The sequence below is a fragment of the Trichosurus vulpecula genome, chromosome 5 (genome assembly GCF_011100635.1).
Source record: "Trichosurus vulpecula isolate mTriVul1 chromosome 5, mTriVul1.pri, whole genome shotgun sequence".
NCBI classification, from domain to species: Eukaryota; Metazoa; Chordata; class Mammalia; order Diprotodontia; family Phalangeridae; genus Trichosurus; species Trichosurus vulpecula.
In genome coordinates, this window is record NC_050577.1 from 239,216,246 (window position 1) to 239,244,216 (window position 27,971).

Below are 27,971 nucleotides of genomic sequence, written 5' to 3' on the forward strand. Positions count from 1 at the left end.
GTAGAGAACCTGAAGAAGGAAATAAACATTTAATAAAATGTAAAGAACCAGTAAAAAGAAGTAAAGATCAGTTGTGTTCATTTCAGCCTAGAATAATGAGTCAAATATCCTGACTATATATTTGTCAATTAAAACTCCAGCTTATTCCACCAAAGGTAGAATACTGCCAGCTGTGAAGAAAACACCTCAAATCTGTGAGACACATGTGTTTAGCTGCCAGGGACCCCAGTGTTCTTTGTACACTAGTAAATGAGAATTGGTAAGTGATCTTTCCATCTGAATGAGTAAAGTGAAGTATTAGGAAGACCCTAACAGAGTTCAAATACATTTCTTCTAAAGACTATCTTTGTAGTTTCTTCTGAAGATTCTAGTCATCATTCTCTTTGATGAATACTTAGGAGACTGCTCTGAGCAAAGGTACTTACTGGTGGTCACATTCCTTGGAAACTCCCCCCCGCCAAAAAATCTAAATTAACAATTTGGTGAACTACCTAATTATGCATATTTAGGTGTACTCTTTATATAGCCCTTGCAGGTTAGATTATTAATCTACATAGAGAGATGAAGGAGATTCTAACACTCAAAGAAATTCAATGAAATTCACATTCATTTCCTGAGACTGAAAAAAAAATTCAGACATTGAGATGAGGCTGTATAATCTAGTTCCTCTAATACCAACCTACCAATGCTAAAACTCCCCTCCAGAAAGATGGTTGATAACTGACCTAATTTACATGATTTAGGCTGACATGAAATTTATTTACTAAAAAATATTTCCTGTTTAGAAAGTTTTGCAGCAATCCAAATACAATGAACAGAAACAAATCTTTGATTTAATATATTTCTCCTGAAGTCATTGAACTAAGGGTATTGAAGTCCTTTCAGGCAACAGTCCTGGGGGACTTGGTTCTAGTCCATAAAATGTGTATGTGTATATATATATAGATATAGATATATATGTATATATATATATACACATGTATATATATACACACATGTATATACATGTATATATATATATATATATGTCAATAGCCTTAAGGATTTGAGAAAATGGAATGAATTTTGGACTTTTTCCCAGGTTGCCTACAGAATTGTGGATGCCCAGGGGCTAATTTTAGCTGAAATAGATCCCAAAGGGAACCCTTAGGCTGGTTTGGTACAAAATTCAATTCAAGAAATTCAGGGAGATATGAGCCAGCTTTAGAAATTCATTTGAGTCCAACACTATTATCCCAACTGTAACTGACTGTCAGTTACCATCTTTGTTGTGTGCGCAGACACTTTAAGATTCCAAGAGTTTAATTTCACTAAAAAATAATGATGGCACTTCATTCTTTATTTTATTTTTCTCTTCATAAGAACTGTAGTTTACTTTGCTACATCTTCACATACATATATGTTTATGTGTTTGTGTGGGTGTATATGTGTGGTGCGCGCGCGCACACACACACACACACACACATATATATATATTATATATATATATATACACACACACATACATATACACACATTTACTATTTAAGAACGCAGAGACTAGTTTTGTAAAAGGAAATAAGAAACTGGGGTCTTGTGCAGGTTCCTCTAAAGGAGTTCAGAAAAATCTTCAAGTTTCTGTAGAACTTCATAATGCATGTTGTAATAGAACCCTAAAATCTTTAGTCATAATATGGAACATTAAAGAAAGAATTCCGTGTTCATATAGGAGACAGAAACATTTTAACTCTAGCCACTTTACCTTACTTGATTTGTGGTCCACATTAAACACAGCAATAGCATCTTCGGTTTTTTTCCTACCAGATTTGGTTATTATATATTCAGCAAGTTTGTTGGCTAAATATGTTTTTCCAGTGCCACTTGGTCCAGATAGGATAATTCTGTGATGCTCCATCAGCAAATTAAAATACCTTTGGGTAATTGGTTTTGGGATTAGTGTATCAAAAACAAAGCTATCCAAACTGTTTTCTTCTACCCCTGAAGAAATAAACAAACAAGAAAACTTCATTGTTTTATAGTTCAGTGTAAACTCAAGATCTACATATGTTTTCTACCATATTAGCACTTGGCCAATGGCAAGAATTAAGTTTCTGATGCCCATTGCAAAATACTTGTCTTGGTATTTCTGCCACAAAAAACAAAAACAAAAACAAAACACTCTTGTCATTTTCAGGCAATGACCATAAGGCATGGGGAACAAACAAATGAAAAAAAAACCAGTTGTCTACTCATGCATTAGTACCAGCTTCCTTTGAAAACCCACTTGGCTCTTTCTTCTATCCCCCCTCCTTGACTGTGATTTTACTTCCCTACCACATATGCTAGATCTTACAAGGTTATGTGTCAACACATAACTTGCCTCATTCTTATGGCCTCCTAGAAAACAAACTTCAGAGCCAGAATGGATAGTAGACACCTTCCACTACAATCCCCTTATCTTACAGATGAGGAAAATGAAGCTGAAGAGGTCTGACCAGACTTGCTTAAGGTCACACAACTATTAAGCAACAAAGCTGGTATTTGAAAGGACGTCATCTGACTTTGAATCCATTACTCTTCTTACTATGTAATATTGTCTATTTTGTCTTACCTCAGCTTCCTCTCATCTTATCCTCAAATCTAAGTACCCTTCCAAGTTCTCCAAGAATGAGATGTCTCCACCCAATTTTTGTCATCCGTTCATTTCAGTCTTGTCTGACTTTTTATGACCCCTTCCTGGCAAAGATACTGGAGTGGTTTGCCATTACTTTCTCCAACCCATTTTGCAGATGAGGAAACTGAGGCAAACAGGGTTAAGTAACTTGGCCAGGGTCACACAGCTAGTGAGTGTCTGAGGCCAGATTTGAACTTAGGAAGATGAATCTTCCTGACTCCAGGGCTGGCACTCTATTCACTGCACCACTCACCTGCCTTTTCTACCCAATGGATATATGACAAACTCAAACAGTGGTATCCTGCTCTAACCTAAACACTACATCTGGTTCTTTATGAATTAGGAATTAATAGGTTTGGTAATGATTTCATCTGCATTTTAAAATTCTTTGCTTTTCCCCCTTTATTGTATTAAAGGACAAGTCTAATTAATAGGTAGGAAATATGTCTTAATTATCATATTCTCTAAAGTTTTTAGTAAGCATACTGTGATTTGGTGAACATGCTATACATGTTTAAACAGTCAGCTAGGAGACATAGTGGATAGAAAGCTGGGCCTGGAGTCAGGGAGACCCAAGTTCAAATCCAACTTCAGATACCTTCAAGTTATTTAACCTCTGCCTCAGCTTCCTATTCTGTAAAATGGGGATAATAGTAGCATCTACTCCCAGGGTTGTTGTGAGGACCAATGAGATAATACTTTTAAGAATACTTAATGTCTGGCAATAGTAAATGCTATATAAATGTCAGTTATTTTTATTAAACTGATCAGTGATTCTGATGTCTAGTTCCTGATTGCTACTATAAGGCACCTCATTGCACATTATATGTTTTTAAATGGCAAATGTGCAGGTCCTGTTGTCCATGAGAAAAAAATAGATTATAGTAGAAAATATTGCTTTTTTTTTTTTATATCCCCTGTCCCTGGCATAATGCCTGTAAAATAGTAGTAGTAGGAAGACCTTTAGAAGCCAAAAGAAATGGAAAATGCTAGAGAAGGAAATAAATCAATTTAAATTCTAGATTGGGGTCTATATATTGGTCTCAGTTTTCTCATCTGTAACAGGAAGGCTTTAGACAAGATGACCTCTGCAGCCCCTTCCATCAATAAATCTATGATCCGATGACTTATAGTGTCAAATTTTAAATCCCAGTCCTTTAAGTGAACATTGGGGAATCTCTAACCATTTCACTTTCAATTTTACCTCTGCATCCTCAGTGACTTTCTTTTGATGAGATTGTAACATGTTTAAATGTTTAAAAAATGACTAATGTTATTTATAAAAAAATTAAATAAAAAAATGTGAAAATAAAGAAAAATTAGGGTAAAAGTGGGCAATATTGGTACAAACGCAATCATCTTCCCCCCCCTGTTTTTTTACCTTTAAGGTTCACAGTGATGATGTTATTATCGCCAACAAGATATCCACAAGGCAGCAATTCAGGCACTTCTAGACTATGGGATCTAATTAAATCCCCTATACAGTAGCTAGCGATACAGTCAGAGCTCAGGCCAAGACTAGTGGATGTATCAATCCGAAACACATACTCCTAAAAATGGGTACAAACAAAAACAGTCAAAACAGGGGTTTAGTGCATGTAAGATGAAAAATAGATCACAGGGTGGTCTGGAGCCAAGTGATTAAGAATTGGAGGAACAGGTGCCATGAAATTAATTAAAGTCCAATAGCCGTAGCCAGAAGAGGTCTTAATGAATATTTTAAATTAGGGAGCAAAGAAAAAAAATCAGCACAGCCTAGAACAGTGAAGGGGTGAGGTATTTGAAATGGGCACAAATATTCAAACCGATACTTTGCTATTGTACAGATCCTACCTTGAAAAGACGTCTAATTACACCATCTAATACATCCCACTTGGTTTTTCCACTAACACCAATGGATCCTATCAAGTATGCCTGAGGCTTCTGTTCCTAAAAATAAATAAATAAATAAAAATAAGCCAGGATTAAATTCAGCTGCCAATCATGTTTGATTACCATGCTGTTGCTTTTAAAACCAGACACATATGAATTAAGCAACAGTTAATATCTTTATTTTTTTTTTGAGACTGGGTCTCCCTATCTTACCAGCTGGAAAGTGCCTGATCCCAATATAAATAGGCATGGAAGCTTTAACCTGCTCCATTTTTCCAGTCTAGGTAAGTTCATTCCTCTTTAAAAAGCATGATGGTCCCCTATTTCTGGGGGCTCACCATACTAGTGCTACACTTTATATGGAAAACCAATTATTTTTATCTATTCTGTAGCTCAGAAGTCCCGAACTCAAGCAATCCATCAACCCCTCCAAGAACAGAGAGTACAAGCATGTGTCACCATACCACGTGAAACAATAGAACATTGACACTTACACATTCATGTATTTTCCAATATAAGTGGTATTTTAGTGATACAGATGGAAAGGTGATTGTTTAAAGGGATTAGAAGAGAAAGAAATGAAGTTGTTTAGTAGTGATGTTATGGACTATGGATAGGAAAATCAAAGAAGTGTGGGTACAGGTATATCCCATCTTAAGAAATATGTTCTGAAACTGGATTTTTAAATAACATTTTTAGGTAAAAAAAAATCCTATCAGTTTTTTTTTTATTGCTGAGTGCTTACTATTTTACAGGCATTACACCAGCTACTGGGGATACAAAAACAAAAGCAATAACATTCCTTGCTTTCAAGGAGAAATTTTTTACATGACCCAAAAACATTATTTGAGGACCCTGAATATATAATTCAGATAAGGACCTCTTCACTTATCTGCTTTGTAGATTATTATGTGCACATATGTATGGTACTTTCACATACACTAAAGTAATTCTGAAATGGAAAATTTAGAATGCAGGAATGGTAACTGAATAGTGTCTCTGACACCATGGTCAAATATCTTATCCTAATGCTTTTTAATAATTACAGCCATCCAAAAATGAAATGGGTGGCCTCAGGAAGAACTAGATTAGCCTCCACCTAAGTTCTTTAAGGACAGGTTGGATGAGCAGCTTTGGGCAATGTTATAGAGGTATTTTTCTTCCTATTCATAATGGGCTAGATGAGGTCCCTTCTACCTCCCAGATTCTGGAATTTTGCCATCTTATTACTGAACTGACACACCCCCTAACTCAGATGCTAGTAGAAGCTTTGGCTGAAAGAACTGGAAAACCACACGCTGTGCCATGGTTTAGATGGAAAATTTGTTAATTTAAACTTTTAGGGCCATGCTTTTCCAAGTTCTCTCAAAGAGGAAGATTTTTTTTTCCCAGAGCTAATGAAGTTGATTAAAAATTGTTCTTTATAAAACTCTTTATAAATAGCTGGTTTTTTAAGCCAAAGGTGGTTTCAGCCTCACAGAAGGTATCATAGTCTTTGGTGTAAATATTCACTTGGGAAAAATCAACATGCTCCTACAGCTCATGCAGTGAGTTTATGGCTTTAGAATCTTTGGAGCATTTAGTTTGGTTACACATTTAGAAGTGCCATGTTACTTCTTAAAGTTAAATTTCTCAATTACTTTAAAAAACAATTTTAAAGCACTCTTTGTTTTTGAAGTTGAAAGGCATAAAATCTTTTAGTTCATTACTAATTTAGAGTGTTTGGTATTCTCTTAAATACTGTAATTAAAAAGATTTACCACTTATTCTTTCATAGTTGTTCAAAAAAGTTTAGGGGGAGAATATCTTTATGATTCAATGGACTGAGATTCTGCAACAGATATTGACCTAAGAATCAAATTTGGCCATGAATAAAAATTTGGTGGGAGTATCTATCCAAAGAGGCCCAGATGACATGTTGTTAAATTGAGGTGTTTATCAATTGGAGAATGGCTAAACAAATTATAGGATAGAAATGGTAATTGTTGATGGTAATGAATGTATTTGAAAACTATTACATTGTAAGGAAGGATGAAAAGTTCAGAGGAACTGAGATCGTAACAAAATTCTATAATAACTCCTTAAAGGGATGATTCATGAGAACTTGGGAAGGAAATAAGTCATAGCAGATGAAGTTAATTTCCTTTCTGACAGGTATAAGAAGAATTCTATAGACATACAATCGATATCTGCTTGAAGGGGTGGTCTTTGCTATAGGGCTAATACCTCTAATATTCAGAATATTTTTTTCAATAGCTTGGATGAAAGCAGAGTAAGACTACCTACCCCATTTGTGGATGACATGAAGCTAGGAGGGTGAGATAATTAGCTAACAAAATTGGTACCAAAAAGATCTAGATAGGGTAGCAAAATGGTTCTAATTTAATAAAATGGAATGTAATAAAGATAAAGCCTTGTACTTGAGTTTTTAATAAAAATCATCTGCATAAGTAAATGTATCTAAAATCTAGACTTCAAATTCAGCATAAGTTAAAAATGGGATATGACAGTCCAAATGATAATGTTATCTAACAGAACCTTAACACTGGGGATGAAGGTGATACTCCTACTATCATGGCCAGACTACATTTCTAGTACCATCACCAGTTTTATGTGTCATATTTTGAGTAGGCATAAACAATCTGGAGTATGGCCAGAGGTGGTGACCAGAATAGTGAAAAGATTTGATACCATGCCCTACAAATACCTGGAGAAGGAAAGATTTAAGGAGATCATGGCACCTACCTTAAAATAGCCCACCTTTCTAGCTTTAGGAAGTTGTTTTTGTGAAAGAGAATTACATGTGTTTTCCTAGATTCCAAAGATCAACACAATGAGTTGGACTTATAGGTGGATCTAATAGGAAGTAAATTTTGGCTCAATATCTAAAAGCAAATCCATTTGTATTGTCTGTCACTAAGTACAATGTTATATCAGTGATTATATTGTCAAATATGATAGATGACATTTTTGTAACCAAAATTTGGATTGGACATCTGAGACATCTTCTAACACTAAGAGTTTATCAATTTTCTGGTCTTAATTTCCTTCACAGCTCAGCTCAAAAGTCAGCATCTCTTGGAATCTTTTCCTGATTCCCTTAGATTCTCCTACCTTCCTCCCCGCAAAAAACATTTTGTATGTATGTGTATAAATACATCTCTTTGTGATACAATATGAGCTCTGTGAGGGTAGGAACAACTTCATTCCTGTCTTTGTATATTCTTCTCTCTTCCTCTGTGGCCCCACTCACCATCTATGTAACTTTCTGCACCAAAAATGCCCCTCCCTGGTAACCATTCTCCTATGTGGGTTGTTTCTGCCTATTCAAATCTAACGGTCAGTTTTTGCTTTTGTGTTTTGTATTTTCATCCCCAGTGCTCAGGACAGGGTTTGACACACAGTAAGTTCTCAGCATATGACTTTTCTTTCATTCCTTCCTCCGGTCCTTAACAAAGTACCTGAAAAATAGTAAGCACTTAAGGAATGTTTGTTGTTTGATTGTTGAACTGTAGGTAAAATGCTATCTCAAAAAAATCTTATAGGCCTAGTCATTCAGGCCTCTGCTCTGGAAAGGTGACAGACAAGTTGACCCACTGATATTTTCATAATAAGCAATCTCAGGACAGATGGTTACTCATCACTTTTTTAGTATGTATTATAGTGCTCAGAAACCCAATTTCTTTGTTTAGGAAAGCACTACTGGCCACTGAAAGAATGCTTCACTTTATAAAGACTAAATCTTCTACTGATGATACCTGTAACATAACTTGACAACATGTGCAATCATATGTGGTCCTTAACTTCTGTATAGAAGTATGAAATCAAAAGATCTGGGCTTTGATGAAAACATGCTATACGAAGACTATGGGAGCCACATCTGTACAAGTGATTAGTTCATTTGTTTTGCGATGTGTAATCACCCTACATGATTGTGCAAAAGGCTGAGAAAAGGCTTTTGTTGGTATGTTACCATAAGAAATCTGAAGTGAAAATATTCATAGCTCCAGAGATCTTTCTATGTTCACAATAACACAGAAGATAGCATAAATGGAATACCTTTGATCGACCATAGCCCTTGCTAATAGATACTATAATTTTCACACTGCGGCCATCTTTATGAAGAGTTCCATCAGTAGCATCTTCCAGTAAAATATCTACAAAAAAAAGCCACCAATAAAATCGGTATTGAAACAAAATGGAATCAGTTGTTTTCACTTGTAGTCGATTACTGCCTCCCAAATTACTTTACATATTTCAATAGGAATATCAGTGCTATAAAGTTCAAATAACTGTATTTGTACTGTCTTTTACATTCTAATATACTTGGAGCTGAGAAACCAATGCATTTTCTTTCTTTCTGTTTTAATCAGCTTCTAGATTTAAAAGAACTGACTCTTTCCTTCAAGCTAGAAATTATAAAGTTCCAACTTTATTATTTGCTTGTCTGTTTGAAGGAGCCAATCCTTCTTCCCCAGAGCAGACATTATGAGCATAACCACATCTGGTAAAACCAGTCACTATGAAAACTAGGACATTTAGAATAGCAGTCTGCCTTTCCTATCCAATCCAAAACATCCACGCTCAAGTTCTCATGTAATCTATGGGCTTGAAAGATACTGCAATAGACTGTCAATGCAAATTATTTTCAAACATTTGGGCACATTCCCAGCTGTATTACTGCTTGGACTATCTCAGTAATTCTTAGGCAGGCATTGTTATTTAAAACAAACAACCACATAATTTTTTTTTCCTTCTGCAGCAGTATATTAATAGTAATTACTTTATGTTTACCATTCTGCAACCAAGATATTTGACAAGGAAGGGAAGAAGAAAGATTCTCTCAACTCACTGTCCTATGGGTTAGAGTAAGATGCTATCTAACTTTTATACTACTGGGTTTTTAAATGATCAAAGATTCATTTATTTTCTTTGGTGGGACAGGAGGAGAAGGGATTGAGAGTAGTTCATACCTGTTACTTCATTTTTATATACTCCCAGAGTATACCTTGTTTGGGGGCCTGGGGCTTAGTACCTACTTAGCAACGGGTGTGGGCCTGCCTACAAACAAGCCTCTCCCAATCAAGCTTCCCTTAACTAGCTGCACCTGAGGCCTATTGAATGGGTGGGGAAGATCTTCTATCACATTAGCACCACAGTTTCCAATGAGGAAACTTCCTCTATCAGTTCACTTGATTTTGTTCTGTAAGTTATTGATTGATAAGTATTTATTAAATACCTTCTGCTAGATATTATGTTAGGTATTAAGAAAAAAATGAAACAATTTCTGCCCTCAAAGACCTTACATTCCACGAGGGGAGATGAAACATATGTAAAAACATATACAAAACAAACTACGTTATTTGCCCAGACCACTGAGAAGTTACATAGCTTGCCTAGCATCACATAGTAAGTATTAAGAGGCAGTACATGGATGAAAATTTAGCTGACTCCAAAGTTAGGTCTCTACCCACTGCAACATGTTTCCTCTCAATTTTTTTTCAATGATTTTCAGCATAATTAAAACTCTGTGAGAGCAGGCACTGTTTTTTGTTTTGTCTTTATATATCGCTAGTGTCTTGCAGCCACTGAATTGAATTGAAATGGATTGTGCTAAATCCATTTTTTTTTGAATTAGTAAAGTGAATTAATCCAAAATCATCCCCCACTCACAACAAACTCAGTATGGAGTTACCCATGACCTATAGAAAACAGAAACACAATTGGCTGCTTCACAGCAAACACATAGAGTAACAGCAGAATATAAGTGCTATGACTCTAAAAGCCTAGACCCATAATAATAAAATGAATGAAAGATATCTGATGATAACCATATCATTTTAATCACTTTAGTTGTTTAGAAGATAGAAAAGTTTAGAGAAAGGTAAAATGATGTATTAAAAGCTAGACATATAACAAAAAAAAAATCAGACTAAAGAATGTCGAGCTTGAAGAGTATGGGGGCACCTTGGTTTGACATGTCAGTGGCCAAAAAGCATCTTATCCGCATCTATCGTAATAGTATCATTCCTTCTCCTTTCCAACGCATTCTGCACAACTATTGTTAAGCAATATTTAATTAAATTTTTCTCCCCGGAAACAGGCAGTGACTTCAGTCAACTCTCTTACCTACCTCACTTTAGGGAAATCTATTAAATCTACTAATTGGAATCTCCAAAATCCAATATATCATGGACATTCTTTGGCAGTTAGACTTACCTGTTTTGCTGACAGATGAATTGTTAAATTTTGCCTATGAGGATATCATTTCCCCCAGATGAAATATTATCCCATTCCTTTCTAAATCATATTCCATTTATCTTTCAACACTCTGCTTAATGAACATGATTAGGTTGGCACTGTGGATTGAGCTCACATTCTGGAGTCAGGAAGACCTGAGTTCAAATCCCCGAACTAATTAACAAATCAGATACTACCTCGCTACCTGACTTTGGGCAAATCATTTAACCTCTGCCTTAGTTTTCTCCTTTGTCAAATGAGGGTAATACATAATAATAGTACCTACCTCCCAGGGTTGATATCAGGATCAGAAGAGATAATAGTTATAAAATACATAGCAAAGTATCTGGCATATAGTATGTTGTTCAGTCATTCAACTGTGTCTGGCTTTTTATGACACCATGGACCATAGCATGCTAATGCTGTTCGTGGGGTTTTCTTGGCAAAGAAACTGGAGTGCCATTTTTTTGAATTAGTAAAGTGAATTAATCTAAAATCATCCCTTCCATTTCCTTCTCCACTGGATTAAGGCAAGAAGAAGTTAAGTGACTCTTCCAGGGTTCCATAGCTAGTAAGTGTCTGAGGTCTCATTTGAATTCAGGTCTTCCTGAATCCACACCCAGCCCTCTATCCTCTGAGCCACCTAGCTGCCTAGGCACATAGTATACAATATACAAATGTCATTACTATTGCAATATTATTAATTTTTATTATTATAGCACTTAGCACAGTGCCTGACACATACTAAGTGTTATAGAAATGTTATTGTAATTTTATTATTATCTCTCATAATTGAATTTTCTAGTCCCAGGATAGTACCACGGTACGAGTATTATTCCTGGAGTATAAGGACCTTTCTTTAAATCCTGTCTTTGGTATTTGTTAGCTGTGGAACTCCACAATGCTCACTTTGCCTCTTTGAGCCTCAGATTCTTTGTCAGTAAAATGAGGACATTGGACTAGATGGTCTTCAATGTCCCTATCACCTATAAAACCATGATCTCCTCATCCTTATTTCATATCGCTATATTTCACTGAATTACTGTGCTTTTATTATGTCATTTGATTCTATGGGCCTTGAAGGCAAGGACAGTTTTTTCTCCTTAATGTTTATCTTCCTGGTGTGTACAGCGGTTTTTAAATTAATATTGCTAGCTGATGGAAGCAATCAATGTCAGAGAGTCTAGCCATCCACTGATTGAAGTTGATGACTGATTACAGAAACAACTCCAGAGAGAAAAACAGCAGGTGTGACACATGGGGCGTGACCAAGGAAGATGCCAGCACTCACTGTACTTTTTTCTAGTCCAAGTAGTTGAAATATAATTTCTTTCTCTCTTTACTTCCATGTTTCATGACCTGGAAATTTCCTAAACCCACCACTTTTTCATCTATTTTCCTCCTTTCATTAATTTATTAGAGGCAGTGAATGGTATAAGGGATAGAGGGCTGAACCTGGAGTCAGGAAGACCAGAGTTCAAATCTAGCCTCAGACACTTACTAGCTAGAGATAATAATAGTACCTACTTCCTTGAGTTGTTATAAGGATCAAATGAGACAATATTGATAAAATGTTGAATGCTGTATCTAGCACATAGTAGGCTCAATATAAATACCAGTTGTCATCACCATTAAATATAAACTTTATTTTTGTTGCCCAAGCCTTGGTGTCCTTGAATTTGTGAATATTAAAATGTCTGACCTTGAAAACAAGAGTCATGATATGGAAAATAGGATCAGGGAGATTTTTTACTTTACATTAAGTTTCAGTGCATATGTGACTACAGAGGTGAAAAAATGATATGCTTAGTCAAAGAGTAAAAAGTATACATATTGAAAGTCATCTTTCTTAGTTCTTATTCATGGAAACTGGCAATGTTCTATCAGCAGATATTTGAATTATGATGCTCCAAAGAGGCCCTTCTTTATTTTGCCAGTGCTGTGAGGGTTCCTTGATCAATCGCTTCTTTTCTTTCTCACCCATTCATATGTTTCCCCCACTTTTTTTTCCTGTTCTTTGATCTCAGCCTTTTGAGCTACTGGTCTTTAGTATTAATTCTTCCCTTCCTTTAGTACTTGGAGCCTGGGAGATGTTTCCTGGCTTTGCTTTCTTGCCATCTGTCTCTGCTGATCATTCCCAAATCTACAAATCCATTCCTAGTTTCTGGCCTGAGGTTCAGTTCCACATTACCTACTGGACACTTTGAATTGAGTGTACCATAGACATCTCAAGCTCACCATGATTTTGAAGGGCTCATTATCATTCCTCTAACACTCATGTCTATTGAACTTCTCTATTACAATGGAGATTACCAGCATCTTCCTAGTAAACCAGACTTGCCACCCAAATGTTATCCTCAGCTCCTTACTCTCATTCCCACTAAAAATCGAATCCATTGGCAAATTTTCTTATTTCTACCCCTAGCACATCTATCACATACATCCCTTTCCCACATCTTACCTGGATTTTTCACACTAGACCTCTAACTGGTCTTTCAGCTTCAGTTCTCTCACTACTCCAATTCATCCTCCACTAAGGTACCAAAGTACTTAGGTATAGCAATGACTTTGTCACCTCTTTATTCAACATACTCCAGTGAATCTCTATATTCTCCAGGATTAAATATAAACTTCCTTTGTTTAACATTTGAAGTTAACCTCTCCCTTTCTAACTTATTATGTGTTACTTCCCTCTATATACTCTATGGTATGGCCATATTGCCTACGAGATATTCTTTGCACATGATGCTTCTATCTTTGGCCAGTGCAGTCGTTGTTCCCTATGCCTAAAATACTCTCCCCTCCTTAATCTTTGCCCTTAGAATCACCAGCTTTCTTCAAGACTTTACCCAAATGCCTATTTCTGCAAAATGCCTTTCCCTATTCCTCCCAGCTTCTGGAGCCTTCCTAGCTAAGGTGTCCTTCCATCTATTCTTTATGTACTCATTTATATACCAGATATACTGATAAATATTAATGCTGAAATATGCTTTGAGATTTGTAGAACAAAAATTAAAATGCTGATAAAATGTAAGACACAAAAACACCTTATTTAACATGGAAAGAAAACTAAATCAATTAAGTGAGAGCAAAATACTGAGCTTTCAGTTGCTAACTCCTGAAATTGTCCTATAATGGACTCATTTCTGAACTCTATTAGGATGTCAAATCCAGGCAGAAAAGTCCTTTTTTCTTCCAATAGTTATTATAACTTCTACCCCCACCATGATGCTTGTTAGGAAGAAGAGTAGATAAAGGAAATCACCTTGATTCAACCCTCCTTGAATTCCTTTGCCTATTCGGGCCTCCAGAAGAGGATTTAGATGACTACAATCTTATCTTTTCCTTTTTATGCACTGGCATATTCCATTTTTAAATCATTTTTGTCTTTTCTAATTTAATTGACAGGAGTATAATAAAAACAAGTCTGGATTTGGAGTCAGAAGACCTGATTTCAAATCTTAACCCTGCCATTTACTCCCTCTGTTACTTGGAAAAATTATTATTATTGTTACTATTATTATTTTATTATCCAGTTATCCTTGCTTGTCTTCAATTTCTTCATCTGTAAAAAGGAAAAGTTTGGATGGCTTGACCTCTATGGTCCGTTGCAGCTCTAAGATCCCATGGTTTTGTATTGAATGCAGTCTCTCTATGCCCTTTGTTTGGAATCTAGGTTTCTTACCCCATTTCTCCCAACCTCATTGTTTTTAAACCGCTTCACTTACTAATCGCAATATTAATATTAATATGTCTATTTGCATATGTGTATACATATGCGCACACACACATATGCATGTGTTTGTGTGTGCTACATATTTCTTCTGTACTATATACACTTCTTACACTCAAGGCATAGGAAGGTTTTTTTTTCCATAGGATTTAAGATCTATCACTTGATTTTTTATTAGTGAGTCAAACTCACTAATTTAGGACTAAATGTTGAATGGCAGCTAAATGGAAGCATGCAGTAGGAAATATGTCAAAATTTAGACAGGGACATGCAAATTCTGGGTTTTCAGAGGCCTAGGAGATAAGCATCCATTTTAGGGGAAAAAAATTTAGTAATTATCATTGCCCTATGACATTTCATACTGCTTCATCTTTTGCTTTTTAATCTAATTTAAAGGAATAGAGGAAAATTTTGAGGTTCTACAGTAGAATCTGATTTTCCACTTGGGCATTCATATTAATAGTTTCCAAGCGTCACCTGGTGGCCATGCCTTGTAATTACAAAAGGGCTCCTAAGGCTGTGCTGAAAGTTATAGGCAAGTCAAGGGGGTCATATTTTCGCACTGAATATCTCATTGGAAAATACTATTCCACTTGAAATTAAATAACATTTCTACCCTGGCTACATCACTAGTATTTACATAGAATAATAGATTCTGATGCTAATGAGTTACTTGCTTATTGGAAACTGATCATTCAATCAACAAACAGCTGTTAGGGTTATGCTACATGCCTTGAATAATGTGATTACTGGGGATACAAAAACAAACAAAAAACCACATGATATTGACCTTGTACTCAAGGAGTTTACATTCTAATGTGGTGTGTGTATGTATGTACGTGTATAAAATATTTAAGCATCCAGAAAAATGCATGTATATTTCTCTCCATTAGAATGTAAACATCCATAAATAGTGCATATATTTGTATATATACATACATATGCACATAAGAATATGCATAACATATACACATACATATATGATTTCCTACATTAGAATGTAAACTCCTTGAGGGCAAGATCAAACTCACTAATTTAGGACTAAAAGTTGAAGATAGATAATATTTAAATATCCATAAATATTACATATGTATATAAAACATATACAATTGCATACACAGAGGATGATTTCAATATTATTTTAACTTCTGAATCATGAATTCTATAGATTAAGTGGTTCTGGATTGTACAAATTATGAATGCACCTACTTATCAGATTATTCAAGAATTTGAGTGACTATGTTGAGAAGATTCTTTTTCTGTTCATGATCAAAAAGACATTATACATGGGATCATAGAGTGAAGTTTCAGGTGATGAAATAGAAACAATACTGATCAAGAGTTGGGGGTTAGAAGAATAAACTCTTTAAAATACTCTGCCTTTCACTTCCCATGATGGAGAGTCAGGGCAGTCAATGAAAAGCTGGCTTCAGAGACAGGAAGCCCCAGGTTCAAGTCTTATTTCTGCCATATGCTGGCTGTGCAACCTTGGGCAACCAATCTACCTTTGAGTTCTCCAGTAAACTCTCTAAAACTACCTGTATAGAGAGCTTCCTCATTCCCTATACTTTGAAATATATACCAGTTAAATCTGAGGTAGGAGCCAAGAAAACCCAAACTGTTCTCAATTATCATGGAAGATTTAGAGCTAGAAGAAACTTTTAGTTAAGTCCCCTAAATTTACACTTATGGAAAATGAGGCCCAGACATAAGAAATGACTTACTCAAACTTTCCTAGGTAATAATTGGCAGAGCCAGGATTTCTTCCCAGGCCCCCTGACTCCAAATCTCTAACTCTTTCACCTTGCTGTGTTGGTAACACTCAGGAAATATTTCGTAGGGTTAAAAAAACAAACAAACAAAAGTTAACATGCTGTCAGCATTACTAGCTTCCTTCAGTGAAATAACAGGTGGGTGTAGATAGACAGACAGACAGTCACGTAATCACCTGAGGTAATAGAGTCAGTGATGTTCAAGTTGTTCAATGAAAGCCCTAAAGACTGGCGAGATGATGAGGAGGACGTGCTGTTGGAAGACTCAGATGAAGGGCGAGCAGGCTTCCCTGTATTCCCAGTCTCTGCCTTCAGACGATCATTTTCAGCTTTCAAGATTTCAATTTCATTCTATTGCAAAGATAAATAAACAGAAATAAATAGAACTGAGTTAGAGAAAAGAGTTAACTCCTCTCAAATGGTAAGCAGTGTGGCCTCTACCTCACGGTTCAGCAACAATATAAGAAATGAACAAATATGGGCCCTAAACACAGAATTCCCTGCATTAGTACAGAAAGTAGAAAACAAGACAGAAAATCATCACATTGTTTTTCCTCTCACTGGTACTCACTGTATACTCACTAAGCATTTTCCAGTATATATGTATGTGTATGTGTGTGTGTATACACATACATACGTATATATGTGTGTGTGCATGTATATATATATATCTATGTGTGTGTGTGTGTGTGTATATGTGTGTGTGTGTGTGTGTGTGTGTATATAGATAGAGAGAGAGAGAGAGAGGGAGAGGGAGGGAGGGTGGGTTGGGGGGAAGAGGATGTGACTAAAGACCTGTTAGGGTTTTTAGTTTTAGAAGCTCACTTTTCTCAGTTGGATATTTATTTAGCATAATTTAAATTAAAAAAGTATAATTTAAATAAATGGATGCTCGAATAATCCTTAGATAATGATCACAGACAAAATAACTGGAATAATGCCCTTCTCAGCATATTGAACAGATGATTTTGCCAAAGCAATAAACAAAATCTCAGTAATATTATATAAAAATAAGGTAGGCTCCCTATAAATTTCAAAACCCATATTGAAATCTGAAAGAGCTTTGTTCATTCAGACCTGGGCCAGCAGTTCATAAAATAGTCAACAAAATCATGTGACAACTACGTACTTAGAAGATGAATTTGCGTAGGTAGTGGGATTTGCCCCTTCATTTAAATCCTCCATGGTGTTGAGTGATGAGTTTACAACTATAAAATCAAAACTTAGTCTGAGAATATTCTGCTTTTGTCAGAGTTTAACTTTTCCTCTTTTCATCAAGTATCAGGAAATTCAAAAGCTTAATTCTAAAGTACACATTTTCTTTCTACAGTTAGAAACAATATTGGAAACCTTATTCTTTTTTTAAAGATTTGTTTTTATTTTTTAAAAAACACTCATGTTACTAGAAAGCCATATTTCAAAAGTATATAAAGAAACAGATACATGATGACAGGAAAGGAAAAAAATAATCACGACTATCAGTACCACAGAATAATAAATGTTCCTCTAAAGAAACAGAACTGAACTTGAATTTAATCTCCAATTGAAATGAATTCAATTGTCTTGGTTAAAAGTGTATCTCACAGACACAGGTGTGGCTCATCCCTGGATTTACTCAAATTCTATTTTGGGGGCTACGGGCAAAAAATGAGGTATGGTGGCAAAATTCAGAGAACATTTTTACAGTATGTTTAACATGTAGCATATTCATTTTCACAGGGTGTGAAAGTTGCCTCAAGTAATTTAAATCTAGAGGATAAAAATACAAAAGTTGTAAGCATTTACTTTGTTCCCCAACCTAACCAAGGCACTGACCTGCATTCGATTCATTGCTTCCCGAATCTGGTCAAGATGGTGAGCAGAACTGAGAGCTTCGAGACGAATATCTGTTAATTTTAGCTCCTTCTCTCTGAGCTCACTCTTTAGCTGCAGAATAATCTCGGCCTCTGCTTCTGTGCATTCACAGATCCTAAAGAAGAAAGAACAAAAAGGTAAGTAAGGGGAAAGGAAGAAGATTAAGGAAAAGAAATGTACCTCATGTGAGCTGGGTTCCAATGGAAAGTGTTTGCTGATGTGTAGATGAGACAGAGACAGAAACAAAGGGAGACACAGAGACAGAGAGAATTGCACGACAGCAACTTTAAGTGGTTCATAAGAAAGGAAATATCTCCGGGTGAAAATATTGGCCAACTTTTTATTTATGCATTTTTTATCTGAAGTTAAAAATGTTCATGTATGACTAAACATGAAGTGACCTGACTACATGATTAACTTATAAAAATATTTACCATGAAGCTGATAATATAGGGGAATAGTTGGTATCTAACCATGCCTCCCTGTATCTTGCAATTGTAAAAATGTTTTTTGGTACCCAAGAGTAAGACTAGACTTTTTTTCCCTATTGAATTTCATCTTACAGGATTCATCAAAATGGATGAAGTCATTATTCTTTGAGATTATGGCTCTGTCATCCATCATGAAGCTATCCAGCTTCATGTATTCTGCAAATATGATGAACATCCCATTATTATCTTTATCCAAATCATTAATGAAAATATTTCACAGCATAGGGCCAGGCACAGATCCTGGGGATGCTCCACTGGAAACCTCCTGCCATGATGACATTAAACTATTAACAAAAATTCTTTAAATCTGGCTGTAAGACCAGTTAGGAATTCCTCTGAGTATGTTATTATCTAATCCAGAGGTATAAAACTTGGATCCTACACCTGGCCTGCCAAGTAACTTTGTAAAGCTGCAGGGAAATGTTTTCATTTGAATTTAACACCACTGTTCTAATCTGTATCTTTCCATCTTCTCCATAAGAATAGTAGGAGAAAGTTTGTCAAAAACTTTGCCACAAATTGAAGTGAACTACAAGTACAGGATTTCCTCCACTTATTACTTTAGTAAGATTTCCAGAAAGGAAATTAGGTAAAGCTTACAATGCCCTGCCCTTTATGACCACTGTTTCTCAATCTAGGTATTCACTAACCATCTCATTTTCTAGGAATCCAAGTCATGTTTGCTGGCCTTTTCTTCCCTGTTTTGAGTATTGGAACATTGCACTCTAACCCTTTAGTATCCATCCCATTTCCCATGACATTTCTGATATCCCTGAGAGAAACTCAGCAATTCCCTCTGCCAGTTCTTTTGAGTCCCTAAGGCTATAATTCATTTGGGCTAGAAGACTTTAAATTCATTAAGGGGAGCTAGCTATCTTGCTTATCTTGAGTATAAAAGTTCTGTTATTGATTTCAGTTATGCCATTACCATTTCAAAGGTCATCCTCATTGTCAAAAAAAAAAACCCAACAAACAGAAGTATGAGAATTGTGTAGCTCAGCCTTTTCCGTTGTCAAGCAGACTTCCTATCCCTTCTTTGATCATTTATTTTCTCTAAACACAGCAATATGGTTTAATTTTATTGTTGTTGTCCTTAGCTTCTCTAACCAGGATTAGTTCATTTTGAGATTTAGTATTGCTGAGACTCCTTTTTGTTCCTCCCCAATAGGAACAAAACACACTCTTTTATTTACTTCTCTTACCTTCCCTTGCTTTCATCCTCTCTAAATTTCTTTTTAAAATCTAAGCAGGTTGGTAAGTTCCCTATTTTCATCTCTTCAGAAAATCCTATTTTCCCTATTTGAATTCTTCTTTTTGTGTCTTCAGAATTGTATTCTTCAGCCATTCCCATCCTTTCTAGGCCAATTATCTCTGAAGTACTTTTAGTCCATGAGATTCTACACATATTTCCTCTAAACCTTTTGAAATCTGATTTCCCCAAATCTAGGAAGCAAATAAAACTATGCCCACATTTTTTCTTCATTTCTACCAGAGAAGTGGTCACTTCCTACCACCCAGGGCAGCAATCAGCCCCTCTGTATTAATGAGAATTATCCCCAGAATAGAATTTTGCTTTGTTGATTACTCTACTTTTGAATAATTAAATCATCACTAAAAAAGTTAAGAGGTCATTAGCTACTTTACTTTTGCCTAAGAGACCCCTCTCCACAAATTATCTGGCTTACTGAAGCCCCGTTCCCCACCGCCCCCAATACACACACATCTCACTCTAAAATTGTCCTTGTGACAGACTTGTGGTCTATTCCAAATACTCTTCATCTATTTCCTCTTTCTGCCCAAATGGCATGGAGTATACACCAATTTAAAAAAAAAAGACTCTACTGATCTTCACCTACAAGCACTCCACCATGCCTCCCACTTCTGATTCCTGGATTTTTTTTCGAAGAAGTATATCTTCTTAAAACACAATGCCATGCAACCTCCACATCCTATTTATCTGTCCTGATACTTTAGGATAAGGTATGCCCATCTAGATCCCTAATTTTGTCATATGTTTCATCCCCCCCAGGTGACAGTTTTATCCATGAAGTAAAAATTGCTTTGTTAGGACCTTTGGTTTCTCTTTTTCGTTGTCTAAATTTAGGGCTTATGCATGTAGACATTTGAGGCCATAGGTTTTACTACTGGCTCCTTTCTTGTATTTTTGTCTCCTGTGAAGTTCTGGTTATATCAACTGGTATTCTCTGTAGCTACTCTTTATGGTTTCTAACTTGGGAAAAATGTGTAGGCAGTCCTATCTTGACCCACCCTTTTTCATTTAAAACCTTTTTTGTTTAAAGTATCTATGATCATATGATGTAATTTAAGAGCGTAGAGGTAAACAAACAGAGCATTAAGGCACAAAGGCAGGAAAACAGAGATTATCCAAAAATACCAAGTGGTTAACAGCATCAAAGACAGTAGAGAGGTTAGACCTGAGCATTTTTAGGAGTAATACATGCTTTGTCTTCCTAGTAGGACCAGATAATTAGAGGATGTTAATAGAGCTAAAATCACAAGCTCCAACACACCCAGGAAATTTAGCTTTGCATTCCTCTTCCCTCTTCCCAAACAGTTGTCTCAATAAATTGTTATTTTTGGTTACACAGGGTAAGAGACTATGACTAGATCAGGGCAAATTCATTATCACTACTAGAAAAGTAAATGAAAACAGTAAATCCTATAGCTCTTCCTGTCCATATCACTTCTCCTAGCATTTAATCAAATGCTGATACTGTAAACTCATTCTATATTGCCACTACCTCTTATGCATCTTTTTTTTAATACCTTATAGCATCTAGCTCAGTCCTGAGCGCACAGTAGTCATTCCATCAATGTTTGTTGTGAAAGTGATTGACTATTGATCATTTCGGTTACTTATGGAAAGGAAGGAATGCATTCTTATTCTCACTTTGTGACTGGCAACCTACCTTTGTGTTTCACATCTTACTGTCAGGAAAGGTTTAATGAATATAAATCATTGCAAAGCTTTTTCTTCCCCTACTAAATTAGACGTTAAACAGTGGAGCAAAAGGAATTGTCTGAGCACATGGTCTTAACTGTAAAAATGTCCTCAGAATTAGAAGAGATCTTGGAGTCCAATTAGTTCACACTTGTGCCTGGAAATAATCCCCCCTACATGAAAGACAAGTGGTCAGCCAGTCTTTGCCTGCAAAGACCCAAAGAGATGATGAACAAATGAAAGTTACTTAAACCATTTAATAACATGTGATTTCTTTGGTATGGGCACTGTTCTCTCCTACACTCTGTAGGACTTATGATTTCATAGAGAATACACCTAGGTATTTAAAGGTCTTGCAATATCATGCCCACCAATATTTAGCACACAGTGGCCAAGCTCCTAGTGATAAACCTCCAAAACTTTGAGAGTCTATTCCATCACTACTTTCATTCTTAAAGCCTTTCCATCTCTGTGGGATCTAAGAGTTCGTCTTCCATTGACATTGCCTTCCAGATCCATGAATTTTATAGGCACTTTGAAGATTTATCAGGTAGGACTTAGAGAAGGATGATGATGATCCAGTCAAAGTATTTAATCACATCACAGAACTGGGAAAGCATAGGTCAATTTTACAGTTTTATTTATTAGGGAGAGGGAAAAATGGACTTGGAATTTTATCTGCATAGGCAACTACCATTTTGGAAAGTGTCTCTATCAATAAACATTGGCTTTTCATCTCTCTCTCTCTCTCTCTTTTTTTTTTGAGGGTGGTTAGCAGAGGACTACATCTACAACATCATTGTTATAAGAGTTCCTAGTAAGGAACTTGCTCTTCAAATTCAGGTCAGCACCTGTCTAGCCACTTTTAGTCTTAAGAGAGTTGACAATGGCCATGAAAAGTTCAGCAATTTGATGAAGGTTACACAGGCAGTATGTGTCAGGGACAGGATGTGTATGAACATATTATCATGCCTTTTAGAACCACAAGGGAACTTAGAGGCCATTAAGCATAACTCCCTCATTTTACGTAGGAAGAAACTGAGGCACAAAGAGGTTGGGTGATTTTTCCAAAGTCATACAACTAATATATACCTGAGTTAAGAATTGATTCCAGATCTTCCTAACTCCCAGGCCACTTCTGTATGATGTCACACTAACTCCAATTCATTTATATGATTAATTTATAATAATAAACACTCCCATTTACATAGCAATTCAATGTTATAAATACTTTCCCCTTAGAAACCCTGCAAAGTAAGTGGGGCAAGGATAATTAATACTAACTAGGACACTGATAAGTTGGTATTCATCCAAAAGAAGGCAAAAAGGGTGGTAAGGTGCTTGAAAACATAACCCATGAGGATCATTCACTTGAAAGAATTGGGGATGGTTAACTTGGAGAAGAGATGAGCTTAGTGGAGAAGAAATCACTGTTTTCAAATGCTTGTAGATATGTCATGTGGATAGAGAATTTATTTTTTTTTGCTTGGCCTCTGAGACCAGAATTTAAAATAATGAGTGTCAGATACAGAGAGCTAAATTTTCACTCAATAGTAGAAAAATGTTCAATCAGCAAAAGCTGAAAATGGAATGAGTTGCCTTGGGAAGGTAGTGAGTTCCCAAACATTGAAAATCTTTAAGCAGTGTGTGGATGGCCATTTGTCATGAATGGCGTAGAGGGGATTCATTTTTCAGGTAGATAGACTAGTTCAATCAATAAATCGATAAGCAGTTAGTAAGTTCCAACTATGTAGCAGCCATTGGGCTAGGCAGTGGAGCTACAACGAGAAAAAAATGAAGCCATCCATTCTCTCCAGAAATTCATATTCTATTAGGGGAAATCATTAGATTTATTAGCTGTTCTTTGAGGTCCCTTCCAACTCTATACTATTTTCCCCAATTTATAAACAAGAAAACAGGCTCAGAGCTTTTGACTTTTTTGGGGGGCGGGGTGTTTAGGAGTCATTTATCTAGTAAGTGATAGAACCAGGATTCAAAGATAGGTCTTCTGACATGAGACAGTGTCATTTTCACTAGCAGACTGCTTCCCCTAAATGATACTAAAAGACTAAGAATATTTTTGTTTCTGGGAAACATGCAAATGATTCCTAAGAAGAAAAAAAAACACACACAGAACATTTTCCAGGCTTGCTTTTGGCTATGTACAGAGGGTCATGCACCACACGCCTTTTACCGGGATCTGTGCTTGTAGATCACATGGCCATTTTGTCGTTTCTTTGATGCCCACACAAGAGATGACCTGCATCCATGCACAATTAGACGGAGAGAGACAAATGCAAATAGAAAGAAGCAAAGATAATGGTTTAGAGGGGAAAAATGGAGAGTGATGCTGGAAAACAATTTCCATTGTATGAAAGGAAAGTAGGTGTTGTCATATATGAGAAAAGAATGTGAAAATAAAAATATGTCCAAAAAGGGGATGCCATAATGCTAAAATATAAGGTGCTTTATGTCTTTTAAAAAAACGTTCAAATATTTAAAATGTGGAATTGAAAAAAAAAACAGAAATAGAGGAGGGCTCAGCCTGAGGTCCAATACCTCATTTCGCTGATTGCTTTTTTTTTTTTAATGAATCAGCAGCCTGTCTAGGACATGACTTACGCAGAAGCTGATTGTGAAGGCTTCATGGATACTGACCCACAGTCACCAGAGCTATGGGGCAGCTTCGGTGATGATGGAAGGGATGAATCAGTCAGTTCTTCGATGTCAGAATGTGAGGAAGGGGGCTTGGTGGACTTTTTCTTCCCAAAGGCTTGTTTGAATGAACTCCTCAGCTGAAAGAAAGAGAGAAATTAGCCTTCTCCTTCTTTTCTGTGTATAACGAGAAAGCTTTTTTGTTTTGTTTTGTCTTGTTTTGAGAAGTTAGTTTGCAGATGCCATCCTAGCCACTGCCTGGGGTCAGTATTTAGAAGCAGAGAATTAACATATGCAACACAGTATCTCTAATAATACGATACTGTGTTTTGCCTTTAAAAAAAATATTAATCCAGCACAGCGCAGACATGGAGGATTTTCAGACAAGGGCAGAATGAGGAGCATGGCTGTCAGAGTACCCATTTAAAACCAAGTACCTTTGACCAATGCCTATGCCCGCGGCTTCTCCCTTCAAGGCACTTGGTTTTAAATAATCGCCTCATCACAATAACATCAGCCATAGCTGACATTGTCAACTTAAAAGGCAAAATAAAATCAAATTCACCTTGCTCTCTATTAAGTGCCATTTTCTATTCAAATTTTAAATTCCCAAACTATTCAAAAAGAGAATTGATGTCCCCTACAGTTTTATTCAGAAGTGGCTACATTACCTTTCTTTATAGACTGAGATTAAAATGAAAAGACACAAAGAAAAGACATACAAGATAATCTGTTTTTAAAAGGGTATAAAAGCCTACTGCCAAAATGAATAGCAATCATGCCAAGATAGGGGGATTTTATAGATGCATGCCAAATTGTCCATGGTTTATATTCACCTCACTTCCTCTAGAGTTCACCTTGCAGAAACATGAAAGAGTGTGGAATTACAAATCAAGGGAATGAAGGCTGATCAGTATTTAAAAATATTACCTGCATAAACATTTTTTTAAAACAAAAAAGATATGTCTTTCATTATTTAATAGAAAACACTCCAATAAGATCCTGTGATATGTATGTGTCTGGTTTCATCAAAAGAGCTTCGCTTATGTAACCACTCTTTTCACCAGTGGTTTGTTTCTTTTTTAAGAGAACCTCTCAGTTTCTGGCTCCTAAGTATTGGACACTGGAACCATTCCTGCTAAGTAGAATTACATTGAATGTATTACTATCCAGCCCCCAGGTTGCCATATTCTTTTCTTTTATATTTTTCCTTTTCTTCTCTTCTTCCTTCCTTCCTTCCTTATGGAACAAAGTAGCTACCCCTACCATTTTTGCCTGGCGAATATGGTCAGACTGTCTCAGAAGATAATGTGACAGATCAGCTTTGCATGGGTGGGAGAGAGTTGGTCAGTCTACATTTTTTAACTCCCTGACCCCAGCTGCATAGAATGCAATTTCCTTGAGAGAAGGGATTGTTCCTTTCTTTTTGTCTCCTCTCTTCTCCTCCCCTCTCCTTTCCTCCCCTTCTCTTCTTATTGTCAACACTTATTCTAGTCCCTGGCTCCTAGCAAGCATTCAAATATTTGCTGATTGTTTATTACTGTAGTTGAAGAAGTCTCATTTTATTTTAACTAGACCAGGGCTGGGGAATTGTCTAGGTCCTCAAGAGCAGCCCTTTGACTGAATTCAAACTTCACAGAACAAATCACCTTAATAGAAGGATTTGTTCTGTAAAACTTGGACTCAGTCAAAAGGCTGCACCCAAGGACCAGAAGGCTACCTGTGACCTCAAGGCTGCAGGTTCCCCACTCCTAAAACAGACCATACTGGTGCATGGCCATTGAATTAGTAATAAACGGAGTTTGACTCTTAGGGTGGTCGTTGAATTCCTACACATCATCAAGTTCTACTAATGTTGAAAACATGGCCCAATATACAAATATGAGGTAGATTGATCACAAGAACTTACCCAGTTTTTCTTTTTCTTTTTCTTAGAGTCAGCATCATTACCACTGCCAATGCTGGAATGGCTTGTAGCACTGTTGATACTGGACACACTTTCTGAGGAATGCTGCCTTCTAATACGGAGATCTAGGAGAAAGGTGAGGGAGAGGGAAAAATATGGAAAAACAGAAAATATGGAAAACCAGTAACAGAAACCAGTGGAAGGGAGAAAGCAAAGAAACAAGGGAGGAAGGAAAGGTGAACAACAGATACCGAGAAGGTGGGGGAGAAAGGAAGGAAGGAAAGAGAAAGAAGAGTGGGGGAGGCATCTGTAAATATTCATGCCTTTTAACCACTAACAATAAAATTTCTTCTTGCTTTTGTATAAAAACTGACCTTGCTTTGTACAATTTCTTTTAGTTTAGTTTATTTTTACTAATCAATTGCAAGGAATAGAGACTAGATCTGGGATTTGAAGGGTATGTAGAATCACCAGATGAGAAAAGCCCCTCTACCAAAGCAGGTCACCACTTTTTCTGCAATTTAGAGTCTCTGTTGCCTAAAGCATTCTGAAGTTAGGTGACTTGCCCACAGTCATGCAACCAGTACATATAAGAGACGAAACACAAATACAGTTCTTCCCAGTTCCAAAGCCAACTCCCATGAACTAGAGGATATTATTTCTCAATTAGTTCCAGGCACAAGTACTGGATTTGTGGCAAAGTCCCAGATGAGGACATTCCCTCTACCAAAGTCAGGCAGCATTTTTTCCCATTCCTAGGTGATTGCCTAGACAGCATTGAGATGCTATGCAACCTCCCCAGTGTCATGGAAGGACTTTGTATCAGAGGCTTCATCTGTGTGGCTTTCATGCTAGCTCTCTATCTACTACACTCAACTCCTACTCATTCAATTATAGCAGTAAATATTTGGATTACCCCAATGTCCATGTATACCAGAGAGCCAAATAAAAGGCATAAGCAAAAATAGATAGAACCCTTTACCATTCTACATTAGGAATGTGATAAATGATATTTGTGAAAAGGTGTTGATTGAAGTATCTCCAAAAAGCAACTACATGGGTGTGATACCATCCTTCCATTTAGAGACTTGTACCTCTTATGAGCTTCCTATTATAAGAAGCTCTTAGATAAGGACTTCTTATCTAAGAGCTTCTTGTGGAGTCAAGAAACAATACCCACTGGGGCTTCTGAGCAACAAAACTAGAAACTTGGACCCTCAGGAATATACCTAGAACCCTGAGAGAAGCAGTAGGTTTCCCTTTGGGAACTCAACCCATCAGTGGAAGTGTTATTGAGGAGAACAGGTTTAGAGTGGACACTCCATAACGTTGATTACAATGGCTCATATGCAAGGTTCAAAGCATGTTGAATACCTTATCTGATTTCATCCAAAGAGCTAAGAAATTAGAGCTAAAAAGGGAACTAAATATCTCGTCTAATCCATTCCTTCTATCAATAAAGAAACAGAGGTGGAAAGTAAATGATAATCTCAATATCATGGAGGTTGCAAGTAGCAGAATGAGAATTTGAACCCAAGACTTTTGGCACCAAATTCAGTGTTCCTTTCAATCATACCCCACTATTTCTGATGATAATTATGTGAAACAGCCAATATTATTTTTCTTATCTGCACTTGACAAATGAAGCAATGGGGTTATAGTTTTTAATCATCTTAATATTCTGTCTGGACCTAGGATCTTATTGGTGAATGGAAATCCCAGGAAAGAATTGCCATCAATCAATGAAGATCAGCAATGCCTCTACAAGGTTTATATAGTCTCAGAAGCTGGCTGGAGAACTGAGGATTTAAATGACAAGGCCAGGATCACAGA

At 36.4% G+C, this 27,971-nt stretch overlaps 1 protein-coding gene across 1 annotated transcript in view; it reads right to left on the reverse strand.

Moving 5' to 3' along the window:
- NAV3 (neuron navigator 3) overlaps positions 1-27,971 on the reverse strand; it is a 341,502-nt gene that overhangs the window by 13,287 nt on the left and 300,244 nt on the right. The window contains exons 24-31 of the mRNA XM_036760724.1: positions 26,142-26,263; positions 24,200-24,372; positions 18,086-18,239; positions 16,447-16,621; positions 8,585-8,682; positions 4,487-4,582; positions 4,035-4,203; positions 1,742-1,977 (exon numbers count right to left, since the gene is read on the reverse strand). Coding sequence (XP_036616619.1) covers positions 1,742-1,977; positions 4,035-4,203; positions 4,487-4,582; positions 8,585-8,682; positions 16,447-16,621; positions 18,086-18,239; positions 24,200-24,372; positions 26,142-26,263 — 1,223 coding nt within the window. The remainder of the gene's footprint in view (positions 1-1,741; positions 1,978-4,034; positions 4,204-4,486; positions 4,583-8,584; positions 8,683-16,446; positions 16,622-18,085; positions 18,240-24,199; positions 24,373-26,141; positions 26,264-27,971) is intronic.